Source organism: Oratosquilla oratoria, unplaced genomic scaffold, assembly GCF_046742065.1.
Source record: "Oratosquilla oratoria isolate Oo_2021 unplaced genomic scaffold, ASM4674206v1 SCAFFOLD50, whole genome shotgun sequence".
In the NCBI taxonomy this organism is placed as follows: Eukaryota; Metazoa; Arthropoda; class Malacostraca; order Stomatopoda; family Squillidae; genus Oratosquilla; species Oratosquilla oratoria.
Genome location: NW_027467714.1, coordinates 764,247 through 783,951, shown reverse-complemented (window position 1 = coordinate 783,951; position 19,705 = coordinate 764,247). Strand labels below are relative to the sequence as shown.

At 40.6% G+C, this 19,705-nt stretch overlaps 1 protein-coding gene across 14 annotated transcripts in view; it reads right to left on the bottom strand.

The window, feature by feature from the left end:
* Positions 1 to 19,705, bottom strand: part of osp (myosin phosphatase Rho interacting protein outspread) — a 600,580-nt gene that overhangs the window by 410,037 nt on the left and 170,838 nt on the right. For all 14 annotated transcript variants that reach the window (XM_076182079.1, XM_076182084.1, XM_076182083.1 and 11 more), the window contains one exon: positions 8,789 to 8,961. In XM_076182079.1, coding sequence (XP_076038194.1) covers positions 8,789 to 8,961 — 173 coding nt within the window. The remainder of the gene's footprint in view (positions 1 to 8,788; positions 8,962 to 19,705) is intronic.

The window sequence follows — 19,705 nt, the reverse complement described above, 5'->3', positions numbered from 1 at the left end:
CCCCACTCTCTCCCCTTAGAACATGTACATCCTTAACTCTTCCTACCATACTCCTGGTCACCACTATATAGTCCATTAACGCTCAATCTTCCATCCTTCCATCCACCACCCTCTCCCATGTGTACTTATGTTTGACTTTCTTCTTAAACACTGTATTTGCTATCATCAACTCTCAAGACACATCTCCACCATCATTTCTTGACTACAATATTTACCTGGAACTCCATACTTCCCAATCACTCCATCTATTGGTTCATTTCCTACCCTAGCATTAACGTCTCCCAATACAACTACATTGACATTTCTTCCTAATCCCTCTATGCACTCATTTATATCTACCCAAAAAGCCTCCCTTTCCTCTACGCTCTTCTCACTACCAGGTCCATATGTACTTACAAAAACCTACATCTCCCTTCCCAGCTTCACCTTCATCCACATCAACCTTGATGACACCTCCTTCCACTACCCGCTTACTTATCTCTTCACTTACTGGTATAGCCACCCCTTCTCTCCCTCATCCTCTCTTCACTCCTGAGTACCTCCCAGCTACACTCCCAAACTCACAGTTGCCCTTTCCTTTCATTTTAGTTTCACTCAAAGCCAGCACATCCATCTTTCTTCTCACAAACATACTGCCTATCTCTTCCCTTTTACTCTCATCTGTACCACATCCACACACATTAAAAGACCCAAACCTTAGGGTACTGGTTAGAAAACTCCCAGACCCTCTTATGCCTTTTCTTTTCTTTTTAAGGAATGTCCCCTTTCGGGGCTACAGGTAGTAGGACTCCTAATCCCATCCCCATCCCGTTTTTTGTCGCCTTTTACGACTCAAGTGGAAAGACTTGGTGGTAGCATTCTCTTCCCCCACCACAGGGTAGGCAAAAACAGAAAATGAATACTCAGAGAAATAGTACAGGACAGCAACAAGGGGCTGGGGGACAGCATAATGGAGGGACAGTCGTAGTATAAAAGTGTCATCATTTCTCTATGCACAGAGTTTTCCTCTATCATAGAAAAAATTGTGTGGCTCTGGTCCATTGGGGCGCCCCATATAGACCCTAAAGTATCAACTGCATGCTACTTTGCCACAATAACATGCAGCCAATACCCCAATGCCTCAAAAGAATATCTATCATCCAGGTGGCTAGGTATATTAGAGGAATTCCCCTTCCACTCCCAACACACACATTCTTTATCAATTATAATCTATTTTTCAATATCCCAACAAGACTGTATATATTTTGGGGGCATGGAAGGAAGTAAACAAGAAATAGGTGTGAATGAAGAATGGTTGTGAATGAAATGGAAATGGAAATGGCCTGAAGGGACTTCACCTTCTCTTTTTATTTTTACATGAGGGGACAAGGAAGGAAGGTCACCATGTAAATGAAGCTGCTGGCCCTGCTGTGGATGTGCTGGATATTGCTGCATTGCTTCTGATCCAGAAAATGGAAGAGTGAGTTTGAGAACATGGTGGGTAGAGAGTCAGGAATAATGGCAGAGGGAGAGGCATGGGAAAGAAGGAGTGCCACTGCTGGTAAGTGATGATACAAGTAAATGCTTGGTGAAGTGGAGTGTCCTTAAGGATAATGTGGATGAAGGTGAAGCTGGGATGGGATATACAGGCTACATGGGCTTTTGTGAGTGAATAGGGCTGCAAATAGTGAGAAAAGTAAAGAATAGAGGGAGGTTTCTTGGACTGATTTAAATGAGTGTGTATTTTTGGGAGAAATATTAAAGGAGCATCACCAGCAATCATTTGAAAAATTCTGGTACATAAACGAATTTTAGGTAAACATTTTAAAAGAATCTCTTTGATGGTGGCAACGTTTATACAAAATTATACAACTGTATTTAATTTTCATTTTTTTATACAGCATAAAATAGATATAATATTGGCAACCTCTGGCAACCCCATTGCATAAAAAACATTCTGTATATTGAAATAGCATCAACATTTCTACGGCTATTAATTTTTTGCTACAGAATTGTGTTTATGGAGATATTTGGCAACTCCTACCACCAGCATACCCCACAAAGACAGTTAACAGGGCATCAGTTCTCTTGAAAAAGTCGAAGTAAGGGGACGTCGCTCCTGGTGCTCTTACTGTACACAACAATTTTGATTCCTCGTCCTGTATTGTTACTGTGATCATGGAAAAATTAACAAGAAACAAAAGAGTGAAGCGGCAGGATATAGAGAGGGCCAGTGAGTGCCTGAAATACAAACAAGAGGAAAAAAGAAAGAGGAGAAAGTTGGGAAGAAATCATAGTAAAGGGTGGAGAAGATCTCTGGGGAAACATACTACTCAATATGACCACTGAATACACAATGACTCAGTGGATAAAAGAAAATACAAGATACAGAAACAATGAGGAACCATCGAGACTGGATTTAATATTTATGTCAGAACCTGAAATTGTGGACAGAATTGATTACAAAACTCCAATAGGAAAGAGTGACCATGTACTAATAGAATTCAGACGAAAAGAGTAAATGGACTCAAGAAGAAATAAGAAACATGGAAAAGGAAGACTAATGTACAACAAAAATAATTTTGAGACACTTAAACAATTCTTTTAAAACATAAACTGGGATAAATTCCTAAATGAAGAAACAAAGATGGAAGAGAAATGGAATATACTAAAAGAAATTATAATGAGGGAGTGAACAAATATGTACCACAACAAAAGCAAGACAGAGTATACATAAAAAACGGGTACAACAAAAAATGTAGCGAGGTTAAGGATAGAAGAGACAAAGCTTGGAAAATATGGAAAAAAGACAAAAGAAAAAAAAAAGAGTAAATGGCAAACATATATGAAACTAAGAAATGATTATGTAAAAATATGCAGAGATGAAAAGAGAAACTATGAAAGAGAAATAACAGAAAAATGCAAGAAAAAACTTAAACTATTTTACAGGTATGTAAATGGTAAACTAAAAAATAAATAAGAAATGGAAAAGCTCCACCAGGAATATTATGAATATACAGAAGAACTAAAAATGGCTGAAATTATGAGCAATCATTTCAAATCTGTATTCACAATTGAAAAATCACTGAACTGTGAGGGAATAAAGACAGAAATACCCCCAATGAAGGAACTAACTAACACAGAAGGAAATCAGTGACCAAATAAAAAACCTTGATGTCAGAAAATCACATGGTCCAGATGGAATAGCAAATTGGATACTGAAAAAATGTATTGGAGTTGACGGACAAAATATATAATTAAATACTCAAAAGAAGGAAAGGTACCACAGGACTGGAAAAATGCAAATATTGTACCAATATATAGAGGAGGAAAAAAGGAAAATCCAACACACTACAGACTAACAGTATCACAGTAGCAAAAATAAGTGAAAAGATTATCAAAAGTAGATGGATCAAACGTCTGGCAGAAAAAACTATACTGAATCCAAATAAATTTGGATTTAGACAAGGAAGATCATGTACAACAAACCTGATCTGCTTCTATTCAAGACTAATAGAAATAATACAAGAAAGGGATGGATGGGCAGACTGTGCCTTTCTAGACCTACAAAAAACATTTCATAAGGTAGCACACAAGAAACTAATAAGAAAAATAGAATCAAGAGGTGGCATCAAAGGAAAATTATTGGAATGGATGTCAGACTTCCTAACTGGGAGAAAAATAAGGGTAGTAATTAGAGACAAATACTCAAATTGGGAAGAAATTATAAGTAATCTCCTGCAATGTTTGGTACTGGCTCCAATCATGTTTGCATACATACATATACCAAGGCTTTTTCCCCCTTATATGGGAGGTAGCCAAAAAGGAAAAGGCATAAAATCATTCCCACCCATTCCATCCCTGAATACACGCCACACCCCTCCACTCTCCCTCTTATCTTAGCACCTCCTGGATGACGGGTCATCCCTGCACCTTATCCACTGCCCTGGGTCAGAAGCAGTGTCGCAGGACACAGCACATCCACAGCAAGGCTGCTTCATTAAATCAGCGACCCCCCCCCCTCTCTGTCCCCCCATGCATAAAAGGAGAAATCCCTTTGGGCTGCCTCAAATTTTGCTCACACATACTACCTCCCCCCTCCCCCCACCCATTCCACCTCATGCATCACAACATCATCCATATACAACCATTCTCCATTCACCCCTGTCTTCTGTCCTCTCCCATCCTTCCTCAACAGACATTCCCCTCTTCCCCAAAGCCCCCTTCACCCCATCCATCCACCTCATCCTAGGATGTCCCCTCATGTTCACTCCCTCCACATCTGCCTTCCATACCTCTTTTACTAGTCTTTCTTCACTCATTCTTTCCATGTGTCCAAACCATCCTAATATTCCTTCATCAACCCTATCTCCCAACTCCCTTCCACCCCCGTTCTCCTCCTCACCTCCTCATTTCTCACTCTATCTAGCCTAGTAACCCCCATCATACTTCTCAGACACCTCATCTCAAACACATTCAAACTCCTTCTCTCTTCCTCTCTTATGTTCCATGTTTCTGCCCCATACAGTGCTGTTGGCACAATCACTCCTTCATACAGTCTCCTCTTAGCATCCATTCCCAAATGTTTATTCCTCATTACACTCTTCAATCCACCAAGGCATTTACTCGCTTCTCTCAATCTACATTCTACCTCCACCTTCACTCCACCTTTTCCTGCCACATTTGCACCCAGGTATCTAAAACTATCCACTTCCTCCAGTCGCTCTCCCTTAATGCTCACTTCCAGTCTGCTGCCACTTTCACCCCTTGTACATCTCATCACCTTACATTTACCCACATTTATCTTTAGCTTACTTCTATCACATACTCTCCCAAACTCTATCACCAACTTCCTCAATCCCTCCTCCGATCCTGCCACAAGCCCAGTATTGTCCGCAAACAACAGCTGGCTCACCTCCCACTTTTCTCCATTTTCTTTAACCATCTCCAATCCCTGACCCACTACCCTTGCATTTACCTCTCTCACTACCCCATCCATGTATAAGTTGAACAGCCAGGGCGACATAACACATCCTTGACGAAGTCCCACCTTTACCTCGAACCACTCACTCTCTCCATAAGCTCTACTACTCTCATAAAAACTCTTGACAGCTCTTAGTAGCTTTCCTCCTATCCTGTATATCTGCATAACCTCCCACAGTGCCTTTCTGTCTACCCTATCATAAGCCTTTTCCAGATCCATAAAAGCCCAAAAAACATCCTTCCCCCTTTCCTATAGCTTTCTCACATATTTGTCTTACCACAAAGATCTGATCTACACATCCTCTACCCGTCCTAAATCCACACTGTTCCTCACTAATTACTCCTTCTGTTCCTCTCCTAATCCTCTCAATCAAGATCCTCCCATAAGCCTTCCCAACTACACTTAACAAGCTAATCACTCTGAAAATACTACATTCACACATGTCCCCTTTTCCCTTGTAAAGTGGAACTATACAGGCACTCCTCCTGTCCTCCGGCACTCTACCCTCTCTCCAGCAAACATTAAATAACTTCACCAGCCAATCCACCATCACTGTACCTCCTTTTTTTTAGACATCCTGCATGGCATCCATCCAGACCAGGTGCCTTACCTGCTTTCATCATCTTAACAACTGTCTTCACTTCATCCTTATTTCTCCTCCATTTTCCTCACTCATCACTCTCATTTTCTTAGCATTTCCCACTGCAACTATCTTTCCTTCCCTATCCTCCTTCACATTTAGCAACTCCCTAAAATATTCTGCCCATTTTCCCCTTACTGCCTTCTCTTCCATTATCATCTTTCCATCTGCACCTTTTACCTTTTCTTCTCTACTTGATTCGCCTCCTCTTCCTCTCTTAATTTCTTTCCAAAACATCTATTTATTACTTTCAAAAATTTCTGTCATACTCTTACCCCATTTCACATCTGCTCTCCTCTTTGCCTCCTTTACCTTTTGCTTTACTTCTCTTTTCTTTTCTTTGTACCTCTCATATGACTACCTCGTCCAATTTTGTAACCAATCTGTGAAAGCTCGCTTCTTCTCTTCTACAACCTTCTTTGTTTCCTCATCCCACCATTCACTACCCTTCCTTCTATTTCCTCCTGTCCTTCTTGTTCCACACACCATCCTTGCACACTTTGTGACTCCCTCCTTGAACCATCCCCATTCCTCCTCCACACCTAGCTCTTCTCTATCCTTCACTCCCTCCCACTCCTCCTTCAGCTTCTTGTACTCGTTCTCTTTTTCCTTTTCATTTAAAGAGTTCACTCTAAGCACCTCCCTACCTTTTGTCCCTTTTCTCTTTCTCCATCTATCCTCCACTCTCAACTTACCTTCCACCAAAAAATGATCTGATATTCCCCCACCCTCTCCCCTTAGCACATGTACATCCTTAACTCTTCCTATCATAATCCTATTTAATACTACATAATCCATCAACGCTCTATCTACCACCCTTCCATCCACCACCCTCTCCCATGTGTACTTATGCTTGACTTTCTTACAAAACACTGTATTTGCTATCATCAACTCTCTTTCTAGACACATTTCCACCATCAACTCTCCACTACGATTCTTTCCTGGAACTCCACATTTCCCAACCACTCCATCAATTGGACCATTTCCTACCCTAGCATTAACCCCTTCCATACGGTGCCGCATACGTAGGCGTCATGAGGAGCAAGTGGATACACGAGGCTGCCATATCGGCGTCTTGATTATATTTATTGTAGTTGCCCCTCCGTAATGACATACTCTCTAAACTGTCTGTAATCACATTTTCTATGGTTATAAAAATTCACAGGTGAAAGAGAGAACAATCGATATAAGCGGTGACTATATTTTATGATGCGAGTATTATTACGACACGTCATACGGCTGGCATCGGCTGCTGCCCGCGAGATTTAAGGCCCATACTGAAGAAGTTAAGGTCTCCCAGTACTATTACATTGACATTTCTCCCTAAATCCTCTATGCACTCATTTAAATCTATCCAAAAGGCCTCCCTTTCTTCTACACTCTTCTCACTGCCAGACCCATATGCACTCACAAAGACCCACATATCCTTTCCCAGTTTCACCTTCATCCACATTATCCTTAAGGAAACCTCCTTCCACTCCACTACACGTTTACCTATCTCTCCACTTACTAGAATAGCCACCCCTTCCCTCCCTCGCCCTCTCTTCACTCCTGATAACCTCCCACTTACACTCCCAAACTTACACTCACCCTTCCCTTTCAACTTAATTCACTCAAAGCCAACACCTCCATCTTTCTTCTCACAAACATACTACCTATCTCTTCCCTTTTACTCTCATTTGTACCAAATCCACGCACATTTAAAGACCATATATATAAATGACATGGATGATGCAAAAATACTAAAAGTAAGAACAAAGGAAGATTGTGAATCATTACAGCTAGACCTGGACAAAATCTGGAAATGGACTCAAAAATGGGAAGTGAACTTCAATATCAAGAAGTGTAGTACAATGGACTTTGGAAAAAGTACATACATATACCAAGGCTTTTTTCCCCTTACAAGGGAGGTAGCCAAAAAGAAAAAGGCATAAAATCATTCCCACCCATTCCATCCCTAAATACACTCCACTCCCCTCCACCCTCCCTCTTATCTTAGCAATTTCCTGGATGACAGGTCATCCCTGCACCATGTCCACTACCCTGGGTCAGAGGCAGTGTTGCAAGACACAGTGCATCCACAGCAAGGCTGCTTCATTAAATTAGCGACCGACCCCCCTCTCTGTCCCCCCCCCCATGCATAAAAGGAGAAGACGGGGAGAAATCCCTTCGGGCTGCGTCAAATTTTCCTCACACATACTACCTCACCCCCCCATCCATTCCACCTCATGCATCACAACATCATCCATATACAACCATTCTCCATTCACTCCTGTCTTCTGTCCTTCCTCAACAGACATTCCCCTCTTCCCCAAAGCACCCTTCACCCCATCCATCTCTCATCCTAGGATGTCCCCTCATGTTCACTCCCTCCACATCTGCCTTCCATACTTCTTTTACTAGTCTTTCTTCACTCATTCTTTCCATGTGTCCAAAACATCCCAATACTCTTTCATCAACCCTATCTCCCAACTCCCTTTCCACCCCTTTTCTCCTCCTCATGTCCTCATTTCTCACTCTATCTAGCCTAGTAACCCCCATCATATTTCTCAGACAAATGACATTATTTAATTAAATGCTGATATATCAGTGGTGAATTTCTTGTCATCTCATAAACATAGCAAAACCATGGGAGAAATATACAAATTATGGATGAGCATAACAATAGTTTTTGACTACACGAACAAAGGGTAAAAAATCAGAATGCTTGACCCAATCTAGATTAGAATATGGAATGATGATGTGGTCTCCACATGAAATAAATTATAAAAACAAGACAGAGAATACAGAGAATAGTAACAACATTAGTTTCCAGGCTTGTAAATAAAAAATGTGAACAGCGATTAATAGCTTAGGGCTGTCACCTTTGGAAGAAATATACTGAGGCGATTTCACACAAGTGTAGGTCATTAAAATGGTAGATGCTATTGATACAGATCTCTTGGTTACAGATGGAAGAAAGTCATGGGGTCATAGAAATAAATAGAAGGCCATGTGTCTAAAAGTTGTCAAGTAATAGTTTTCTACCACCTAGAAAAGCTTAGGTGATACACCTCAAGCTAAAACCATAAGCAAATTCAAAGCTAGGTAGTTAGAGAAAAGAGACAGGAACTTATAAGTGTAGCTACTTTCCTGTATATTACCTTTATTAAAGTACAGCTTGGTACAATTAAGTAAATACATACTCTTGAGATTTAGAAGTCTTCTTTGCTGTAATTTCTCTCTCGATTTGCTCTCCAAGTGTGAGGGGCCTATTATCTGTTTCTTTGAGGTTAGCAGCATTTCGTAAAGCTTGCACCCAATTGCTCCGGATTCCAGAAGTAACAGCAGAAAACACATATTTCTTCTCTTCCCAAGTCTGTAGAATCATTGGCAATAAATACAAAATTATGAGACATGGAGTCTACAAAAGACTACTGCAATTAAAATCAGAACTAGCAATTGAATTAGAAAGAAAAACAAGCTCACTATATGAATACTGTATTGACAACCACTTACATGAGTTTAACCCCTTCGTTACCGACCCGTCAACCTTACGTAAACAAACGTTTCAAACCGTCCCACAAATGGCTGGAGCCTTATGTTTGTAAACACAGACACTTGCCACCACATGGGTAGAAATAACCCAGAAACTGAGGGTTTGAGAGCCCTCAATACACACAGCTTATAACTGTGACACGTGCGTGTCACGGGGAGCATGCTCGGTTCCTGGCGGGTGCACTCAGCCGTGATACGCAGGTGTCACGAAACACACATCCAGTACTCAAGGGGTTAAAGGTCAACTGAGAAGGTTTTGGATTTATTTGTTTGTTATTTCATGTATGAAAATATAACTTAGAAGAAATTAGAACACTAAAATGCACATTTCTAGCATTTTATAGTCTTGATCTTATCCAAATAACATGATCTTAAAAGTGCCTGGTTGCAAATTAACTTTCCAGCGCCATAGTTACATTTTCCACTACTAGAGCAACTGATGACACCAAGGTTGCCAGTGAACAACACAATGGGGATTTCATATTGAGTGAAGAAGATTTATTGGATTTGGATGCCCTCTATGTTCCAATGTGGGTACAGTACAAGGATACATGTATGAACCAATTTGGATATCCAAACAAGACTCAGCTGACAAAGAACATATTGAGAGCAAAGAATCTTCAGAGGATGATAGCCCAGAACAAGCAGGAAATAAGGACTGGCAAGTTCAATGGAATGCATTACTGCATGCATGCTGTACATACATAAATGCACACCACCAGACATGAAATGGTAGGCCTAATAACTAGTAGACATTGATGGGCCTGGCCCTATCTACCAGGCCCAAGCATGCCCAGCAGGGCTGGTTTTTATTTTGTTTTGTTGGAAAAACATCCACATGACCACCAAGATGAAAACATCCACAGTGCATGGATAATTCATCTGTTCCTGCAAGGAGGTTAGCATGGTTAGGCCTATGGCATGAACGCCATAGGCCTATGAACAGGCTGAAGAATTTTTTATTAAATTTTCAAACATTTGGTCAGCTTCTTAATTTATTCCAGGTAGCCTGTAGCTTGCAGAAGAAGTAGCTATCCCCTAGCCCCCGATTTCCCATTGCATAGCCTTGCTAAAATTCATGAATTTGACTATTTCAGGTGCAGCTGTGGACAGTGTGTTCCACAGCAAAAGGGCAAAGAGAGCTTGTGTTGCTCTTATTACAGTGCAATCCAAACAGATGCCAGTGCATTACCCAGTGCCCAGGATTTTCAGTGGTCCCTCTTAAAACTGTCCTGTACCACTTCATTAAGTTTTAGTTTTTCTTTCTGCCTCTGTCCCCTGTGGAAGGGGGAAGAAAGAATTCTGCCACCATGTTTCCATTGTCAGTTGTAAAAGGCAACAAAGTGGGACGGAGTAAAAGGACTACATATCCTGCTCTCTGTAAGGTTACCATATGAAAAGTCAAGGCATAAGAAGGTCTGGGAACCCTAAGGCTTGGGTCATTATATTTGTGTGGTTGTGGTACTAATGAGAATAAAAGGCAAGATAGAGTCAGTATATTTGTGAGAAGGAAGAAGGATGTGTTAGCATTAAGTGAAACTAATTTGAAAGAAGTTATTTTGAGTATGGGAGTGTAGTGGAGAGGGTGTTGGGAGTAAGGAGGGGGCAAAGGAGGGAAGGGATGGCTCTACTAGTAAGTGATGAGATAGGAAATTGCATGGAGTAGGAAGCATCTTCAAAGTTAATGTGGATGGTGACACTGGGATGATGTGGGTTTTTGTAAATGTCTACGGACCTGATAGTGAGAAAAGTGTACAGGAAAGGAAGACTTTTTGGATATATCTAAATGAGTGCTTAGACAGTTTTGGGAAGAATGTCAATGTAGTACTCTCAATGCTAGAGGTGATGAACCAATGGATGGAATGGTTAGGGAAATTTGGAGTACATACATATACCAAGGCTTTTTTCCCCCTTACAAGGGAGGTAGCCAAAAAGGAAAAGGCATAAAATCATTCCCACCCATTCCATCCCTGAATACACTCCACACCCCTCCACCCTCCCTCTTACCTTAGCACCTCCTGGAAATTTGGAGTGCCTGGTAAAAATCATAGTGGAGTGTTGATGGTGGAAATGTGTTAAGAATTGATGAGAGCAAACACAGTGTTTAAGAAGAAAATCAAGCATAAGTACAAATGGAAAAGAGTGGTGGATGGAAAGGTGGTGGATACAATATGAATTGGCTATGTAGTGGTATTCAAAGTAAAGATAGGAAGTTTTGAATGTCCATGTTCTTCAGGGATAGAGTGGGGGAATGTCAGATAATTCTTTGGTGGAAGACAAGTTGTGAGTGGAAGATGGGGGGATCAGGAGGAAAAGAGTAGAAGGTTAGAGAGGTGCTTAGAGTGAACTCTTTAAATGAAAAGGAATAGGAGCATGAGTACCAGGAGAAGCTGAGAGAAATGTAGGATGGGTGAAAGAGTAGGGCTGGGAGTGGAATAGGAATGGGGGTATTTCTAGAAGAAAGTAACAAGGTGTGCAAAGATGGTATGTGGAACAAGGAGGATAGGAGAGAATAGAAGAAAGGGAAGTGAGAGGTGAGATGATGAAGTGAAGATGAGAAGTGATCATTTAGGGACTGGTTGGAAAGTAAGATTTGGGAAGCATATGAATGGTACAAGGAAAAAAGAAAAGAAACTAAACACAAGTTAAATGAGGCAAAGAGGAGTGCAGATGAAAAATGGGGTTGAGGTATGATAGAACAATTTTAAAGGAATAAAAAGATGTTTTGGAAGAAAGTTAAGAGAGAAAGGGGAATAAGTCAGGCAGAGAGGAAATGGAAATAGAGGAAGATGGACAGATGTTAATAAAAGTGAAAGCAGTAAGGGGAAGGTGGATAGAGTTTTTTTTGAGAGATGTTGAATGTAGAGGATGATGAGGAAGGACTGACTGTGGTAGTAGGTGCTTAGAAAGTGACAGTGATGGGAGAGGGAAATGGAAGGGAGGCAAAAAAGTTGGAGTAAATGGAGCTTTTGAAAATAATTAGAGCTGGTAAGGCACCTAGGTTGGATGGGTGTCTGAAAAAGGGAGGCACAGTTATAGTGGACAGGCTTGTAAGGTAGTTTAAAGTGTGTCTCTGGGAGGGTAGAGTGCCAGAGGTCTGGAGGAGTACCTGCATAATTCTGTTTATAATTACAAAGGAGAACCAGACAAATATGATTGTGGTAGTTTCAGAGTGATAAGCTTGTTGCTGCAATGCTTGTGACCCAGGGCAGTTGGCGGAAGTGAGGGATGACCCTTCATCCACAAGGAGCTAAGATGAGAGGGAAACAAGGGTGGTGGATGGGAAGGAGCAGAATGCATTGGGGCTGGAATGGGAATTGGTGCATGCCTCTGACTTGACAAATATGGGTAGATATATAGTTTGTTTAATGTAGATGGAAGGGCTTATGGGAGCAGTTTTTATTGAGAGGACTAGGAGAGGAACAGAGGAAATAACTGGTGAAGAGCAATGTATTTCCCTAGTTGTATTGTATGGGAAGAGACCTATAATTGTAGTGACCTGCCTTTGTATCTTTCAGCATTCAGTTTGATCTCAAATTCTCAGGAGTGAAGAGGGGATGAGGGAGAGAAGGGGTGGCTTTACTAGTAATTGAAGAGATAGGTAAGCATGTGGTGGAGTGGAAGTTTTCTTCAAGGTTGTTGTGGATGAAGGTGAAGCTGGAAAGGAAGATGTGGGTTTTTGCAAGTGTGTATGGGCCTGATAGTGAGAAGAGCATAGGGGAAAGGGAGGCTTTTGGATGGATTTAAATGAGTGCATAGAGGGATTATGGAGAAACATCAATGTAGTTGTATTGGGAGACCTTAATGCTTGGGTAGAAAATGAACCAATAGACAGAGTGATTGGGAAGTATGGAGTTCCAGGAAAAAATTGTAGTGGAAAGTTGATGGAGATGTGTCTCAAAAGAGAGTTGATAGCAAATAAAGCATTTAGGAAGAAAGTCAACCATAAGTACACATGGGAGAGGGTGGTGGATGGAAGGGTGGCAGATAGAGCATTAATGGACTACATAGTGATAACCAGGAGTACAGTATGAAGACTTAAGGATGTACATGTTCTAAGGGGAGAGAGTGGGGGAATATCAGATAATTTTTTGGTAGAAGTTAAGTTGAGAGTGGAGAATAGGTAGAGAAAGAGGAAAAGGGCAGAAGGTAGGGAGGTAGAGTGAACTGCTTAAACGAGAAAGAAAAGGAGTATATGAAGCTCCGAGAGGAGTGGGAGGGAGTAAAGGATAGAGTAGAACTAGGAGTGGAGGGGGAATGGGGATGATTCAAGGAGGGAGTCATAAGGTGTGCAAAGATGGTGTGTGGAACAAGGAGGGTGGGAGGAAATAGAGGGAAGGGTAGTAAGTGGTGAGATGAGGAAGCAAAGAAGGGTGTGGAAGAGAAGCAGGCTTTCATAGATTGGTTACAAATTGTGACGAGGGAATCATATGAGAGGTACAAACTACAGAGAAAAGAAGAGAAGTAAAGCATAAGATAAAGGAAGCAAAGAGGAGAGCAGATGTGAAATGGGGTAAGAGTATGACAGAAAATTTTAAAAGTAATAAAAAATGTTTTGGAAAAATTAAAAGAGAAAGAGGAGGCGAATCATGTAAAGAACAAAAGGTAAAAGATGCAGAGGAGAGATGATAATGGAAAAGAAGGCAGTGAGAGGAAGATGGGCAGATTATTTCAGGGAGTTGCTAAATGTGAAGGAGGATAGGGAGGGAAAGGTAGTTGTAGTGGGAAGCACTAAGAAAATGTCTGTGATGAGTGTGAAAAATGGAGGAGAAATAAGGAAAGATGAAGTGATGGCAGTTGCTAAGATGATGAGAGCGCCTGGGTTTGATGTCTGAAAAAAAGGAGGTACAGTGATGGTGGACTGGCTGGTGAGGTTATCTAATGTTTCTTTAAGAGAGGGTAGAGTGCTGGAGGACTGAGGGACTGCCTGTATAGTTCCACTTTACATGGGAAAAGGGGACAAGTGTGAGTGTTGTTGTTTCTGAGGGATCAGCTTGTTAAGTGTAGTTGGGAAGGCTTATGGGAGGATTAGGAAAGGAACAGAAGGAGTAATTGGTGAGGAACAGTGTGGTTTTAGGACAGGTAGAGGTTGTGTAGATCAGATTTTTGTGGTTAGACACGTGAAAAAGCTATAGGAAAAGGTAAGGATGTTTTTTGGGCTTTTATGGATCTGGAAAAGGCTTATGATAGGATAGACAGAAAGGGACGGTGGGAGGTTTTGCAGATATATGGAATAGGAGGAAAGCTGTTAAGAGCAGTCAAAAGTTTTTACGAGAATAGTAGAGCTTGTGTTAGGATTAGAAATAGAGAGAATAAGTGGTTTGAGGTAAAGGTGGGACTTCATCAGATATGTGTTGTGTCGCCCTGACTATTCAATTTATACATGGATGGGGTGGTGCGAGAGGTGAATGCAAGGGTAGTAGGTCAGTGGATGGAGATGGTTAAAGAAAATGAAGAAAAGTGGGACATATATGCCAGTTGTTGTTTGCGAATGACACTGCACTTGTAACAGGATCAAAGGAGGGATTGAGGAAGTTAGTGAAAGAGTTTGGGAAGGTGTGCAAAAAAAGGAAGTTGAAGATAAATTTGGGTAAAAGTAAGGTGATGAGATGTACAAGGGGAGAGAGTGACAGCAGACTGGAAGTGAGTATTAAGGGAGAGAGACTAGAGAAAGTGGGTAGTTTTAGATACTTGTGTATGAATGTGGCAGGAAAGGGAGGAGTGGGGGTGGAAGTAGAATGCAGATTGAGAGAAGTGAGTAAATGCCTTGGGGGATTAAAAAGTGTAATGAGAAGAGACATTTGGGAATGGATGATAAGAGGAGATTGTATGTAGGAGTGATTGTGCCGACAGCACTGTATGGGGCAGAAACATGGAACATAAGAGAGGAGTTTGAATGTGTTTGAGAAATGCCTGAGAAATATGATACAGGTTACTAGGCTGGATACAATGAGAAATGAGGTAAGGAGGATAACAGGGGTGGAAAGGGAGTTGGGAGATATGGTTGATGAAAGATTATTGGGATGGTTTGGACATATGGAAAGAATGAGTGAAGAAAGATTAGTAAAAGAGGTGTGGAAGGCAGAGGTAGAAGGAGTGAACATGAAGGGGCATCCTAGGATGAGATTGATGGATGGGGTAAAAGGGGCATTGGGAAAGAGGTGAATGTCTGTTGGGGAGGGACAGGAGAGGACAGAAGATAAGGTGAATGGAGAAGGGTTGTGTATGGATGATACTGTGATGCACGAGGTGGAGTGGGTGGGGATGGAGGGCGAGGGAGTATGTATGAGAAATAAATTGACTCAGCCCGAAAGGATTTCTCCCCGTCTTCTCTTTTCTGCATGAGGGGATGGAGTTTTTTTTTTTTTTTTTTGCCAAATTGATAAAGTGGCCATGTCCATGTTGTGGATGTGCTGTGTCTTGCGACACTGCTTCTGACCCAGGGCAGTGGACAAGATGCAGGGATGAGACATCTTCCAGGAGAAGCTAAGATGAGAAGGAGGGAAAAGGGTAGAGGGGAGTATGTAGGGAATGGAAAGGGTGGGAGTGGTTTCCATGCCTTTGTCTTTTGGCTACCTCCCGAATAATGAGGAAAAAAAAACTTTGGTATATATATACATGTACTTGTAAGGGAGACCGGTCTATAGTTGGTTGGATTTTCATTGTCCCCTCCTTTGTATATTGGTACAATATTTGCATTTTTCCATTCTTGTGGTACTTTTCTTTCTTTGAGTGAGAAATAAATTATCTTGTGTACTTTGTCCATTAGTTCCTATATACAGTAAGTCCTCATTATATGGTACATATACATTCCTGGAAACCTTATCGCAAATTGAAATTACCGTATACCGACCCCATTATAACATGTAATAATAGGATATGGCAGATGTACCTTATCCCTGCTCTTTCCTCTTCAAAACATGAGCAGATACCATATCTGTGAATTTTTCTTACCATATATAGAATCGAGGGTAGTAATTATCAAATACCGTAACTGTGAATTTACCAGATAAAGAATTGCCGTATAAGGACTCCTCACTGTACATTCTTTTAATATCCAATTTGCAATTCCGTCCAGCCTATGTGATTTTCTGACATGAAGGTTTTTATTTGGTCCATTATTTCTTTCTGTGTCACCATTATTTCTTTGATTCGGGGATCTTTCTCTCTATTCTTCCTCTAAATTTTGTGAACTTTCAGTTGTGAACACAGATTTAAAATGTTTGTTCATAATTTTAGTCATTTCTACATCATCTATATATTCATTATTTCCTTCATGCACTTCCACCATTTCATTTTTATCTTCAAGTTTGTCATTTACATACCTGTGCAATAGTTTAGGTTGGTCCTTGCTTTTTTTTCTATTATGTCCTTTTCATTGTTTCTTTTTTCTTCCCTGCATATTTTTACATATTCGTTTCTTATTTTGATATATATTTACAATTCTTTGTCTTTTTTCCATCTTTTCCAGGGCTTGTCTCTTCTACCTTTAGCCTCATTACAGTTTGTTATACCCACACTTCATGTACACCCATTCTTGATTCTTGTTTTTTCTTTGGTATTTGTCCATTCCCTCCTTGCTGTCAAGAGTTTTTACGATAGTAGAGCGTGTGTGAGGATTAGAAATGGAGAGAGTGAGTGGTTTAAGGTAAGGGTGGGACTTCGTCAAGGATGCGTTATGTCACCCTGGCTGTTCAATCTATACATGGACGGGGTGGTGCAAGAGGTAAATGCAGGGGTAGTGGGTCAGGGATTGGAAATGGTTAAAGAAAATGGAGAAAAGTGGGAGCTAAGCCAGTTGTTGTTTGCTGATGACACTGTGCTTGTTGAAAGATCAGAGGAGAGATTGAGGTAGTGACACGGTGTGTGAAAGAAGGATAAATGTGGGTAAGGTGATGAGTTGTACAAGGGGAGAAAGTGGCAGCAGGCTGGAAGTGAGTATTAATAGAGACTGGAGGAAGTGGATAGTTTTAGATACTTGGGTGCGAATGTGGCAGGAAAGGGAGGAGTGGTGATGGAAGTGGAATGTAGATTGAGAGGAGTAAATGCCTTGGTGGATTAAAAAGTGTAATGAGAAATAGACATTTGGGAATGGATGATAAGAGGAGATTGTATGAAGCAGTGATTGTACTGACAGCACTGTATGGGGCAGAAACATGGAACATAAGAGAGGAAGAGATGAGTTTAATATGTTTGAGATGAAATGCCTGAGAAGTATGATAGGGATTACTAGGCTAGAGTGAGAAATGAGGTGAGGAGGAGAACAGGGGTGGAAAGGGAGTTGGGAGGTAGGGATGATGAAAGAGTATTGGGATGGTTTAGACACGTGGAAAGAACGAGTGAAAAATATTAGTAGAAGAGGTGTGGAAAGCAGAGGTCCTAAGAGATGGATGGATGGGGTAAAAGAGGCATTGGGAGTGGGTTGGGGATTGGGGGTGAGGGACTATGAGAAATAAATTGACACAGCCCGAAGGGATTTCTCCCCATCTCCTTTTCTGCATGGGGGGATGGAGAGGGGGGTTGCCAATTTAATGAAGCAGCCTTGCTGTGGATGTGCTGTCTTGTGACACTGCTTCTGACTCAGGGCAGTGGACAAGATACAGGAATGACCCATTATCCAGGTGTCAAGATAAGAGGGGAAGAGGGTAGAGGGAAGTGGAGTATGTGGGGGATGGAATGGGTGGGAGTGGATTCTATGCCTTTGTTTTTTGGCTACCTCCCATGTAAGGGGGAAAAATCCTTTGGTATGTGTATTTCTCTTCCAACTCTGTTTCTTCATTTAAGAAGTTTTCCCAGTACGCATTTTGAACAAATGTTCTGAGTTTTTCAAACTCTGTTTTGTTGTACATTAGTCTTCCTTTTCTATGTTTCTCATTTCTTCTCAAATCAATTTGTTCTTTTAGTTTGAACTCTGTAAGTATGTGGTCACTCTTCCCAATTGGTACTTTGTATTCCATTTTATCCATGATTTGAGGCTCTAATGTGAATATTAAATCTAGTCTCAACTGTTCTTCATTGTTTCTACATCTGGTATTTTCCTTTACCCATTGAGTCAATGTGTAATTAATGATCATATCCAGTAGAATATTTCCCCAAAGTTCTTCTCCACCTTTTACTGACATTTCTTCCCAACATATTTCTTTTGAATTAAAGTCACCCGTACTTGCTATGTTTCTTCCTTTCAATAATTCAATTAATGCATTCGTGTCTTCCAGTATTTTGGAATGATCACTATCTGTCTAAGCCTGTGATTTTTGGGGCACATGTACTGCTATAAATTTTCTACTTTTCATGTTTCTGTTTTCAACTTTAATTATAATCAATTCCACATTATTTTTTCCTTCTGTTATCTTTGTCACATTTAAACCTTTTGTTGTCAAAAACATGACTCCTGGACCCTGTTTCTGTTCTGTTTCTCGCCCAATGGTTTCGTAGACCTTTTAATTTTGTCTCCACAATTCCCATTATGTCTGGTTTCTCTATTGACAATGGTTTAATTTGTTTAGACCTGTAATTATACTATGTTATTATGTTATTTTTTTTTTTTTTTTCTCTTTTTTGGTTTCTCCTTTTTTTTCCGATGTACCATTTTCTCAGCCTCAGGTCCAGCACTCTCCAAAAAAAAAAAAAATCATTCTTTTCAGTCTCCGTTCTTTTTTTTTTTTTTTCATTGCTTATTTCCTTTTTATCCATACATTTTTGTAATTTTCACTATTTGCTAGCTTTGTTGCTTTTGATAGTACTTCTTCAGCTATCATTTGAGACCTTAGTTTGATTTTTAGTGGCCTATAGTGTTTTTTTATACAGTACTGTTGCATCCTATGTACTTCTTCAATCTCTTTGTTCAATTCCTGTCCCTCCTCTTGAACCTCAGAATTGCATTTGTAATTTCTCTCTTTTTCTCATTGGTATTTATATACATTATGTTTTTCTTTATCATAAACTACAATCCACTTTTATTTTCATCTACCGTGTCTCTCACCCAGTTTTCCTTTTCTTTAGTTACTCTAATTACCATTTCTTTAGCATTTTCCCTTACCTGCTGTTGTACCATTTCTTTAAATGTTATTTTCTGATTTTCTTGTTCTAGTTTGCATGGATTTTTGTTTTTTATTTCTAGGAGATGCATCTCCTTAACTGATTGTCCAACTTTTTCAGTCACTGCTTGTATTTGTTTTGACCTCTTTTTTCAATACAGTAAAAGCTCTTTTATCCGTTATTCTCGTATCTGGCTCCTTCTTATAACCGGCATATTATTCACGAGGAAATAACAATTTTGTATAAAAATGTAAAAATTCGAAAAAATGAAATTTAAAATTCCCGCACCACTCCCGCCAGAGGTAGTGCACATCTTTCCCGCCATCTCCCACAAATCCCACCGCTCCGTCAGGCCCAGTGCCCACTGTAATAAGACGCCTGATGTTAAGCGTGTGACTGTCTATTAGCAACTCTCTCAACACACAAACACATACTGACAGCAAACAAAGGAGCGCACTTCCAGGAACTCGCTGCCGCGAGGTGGCAAGCACTGCACCGACGCATGCGCAAACGAGCCTTGCAACATG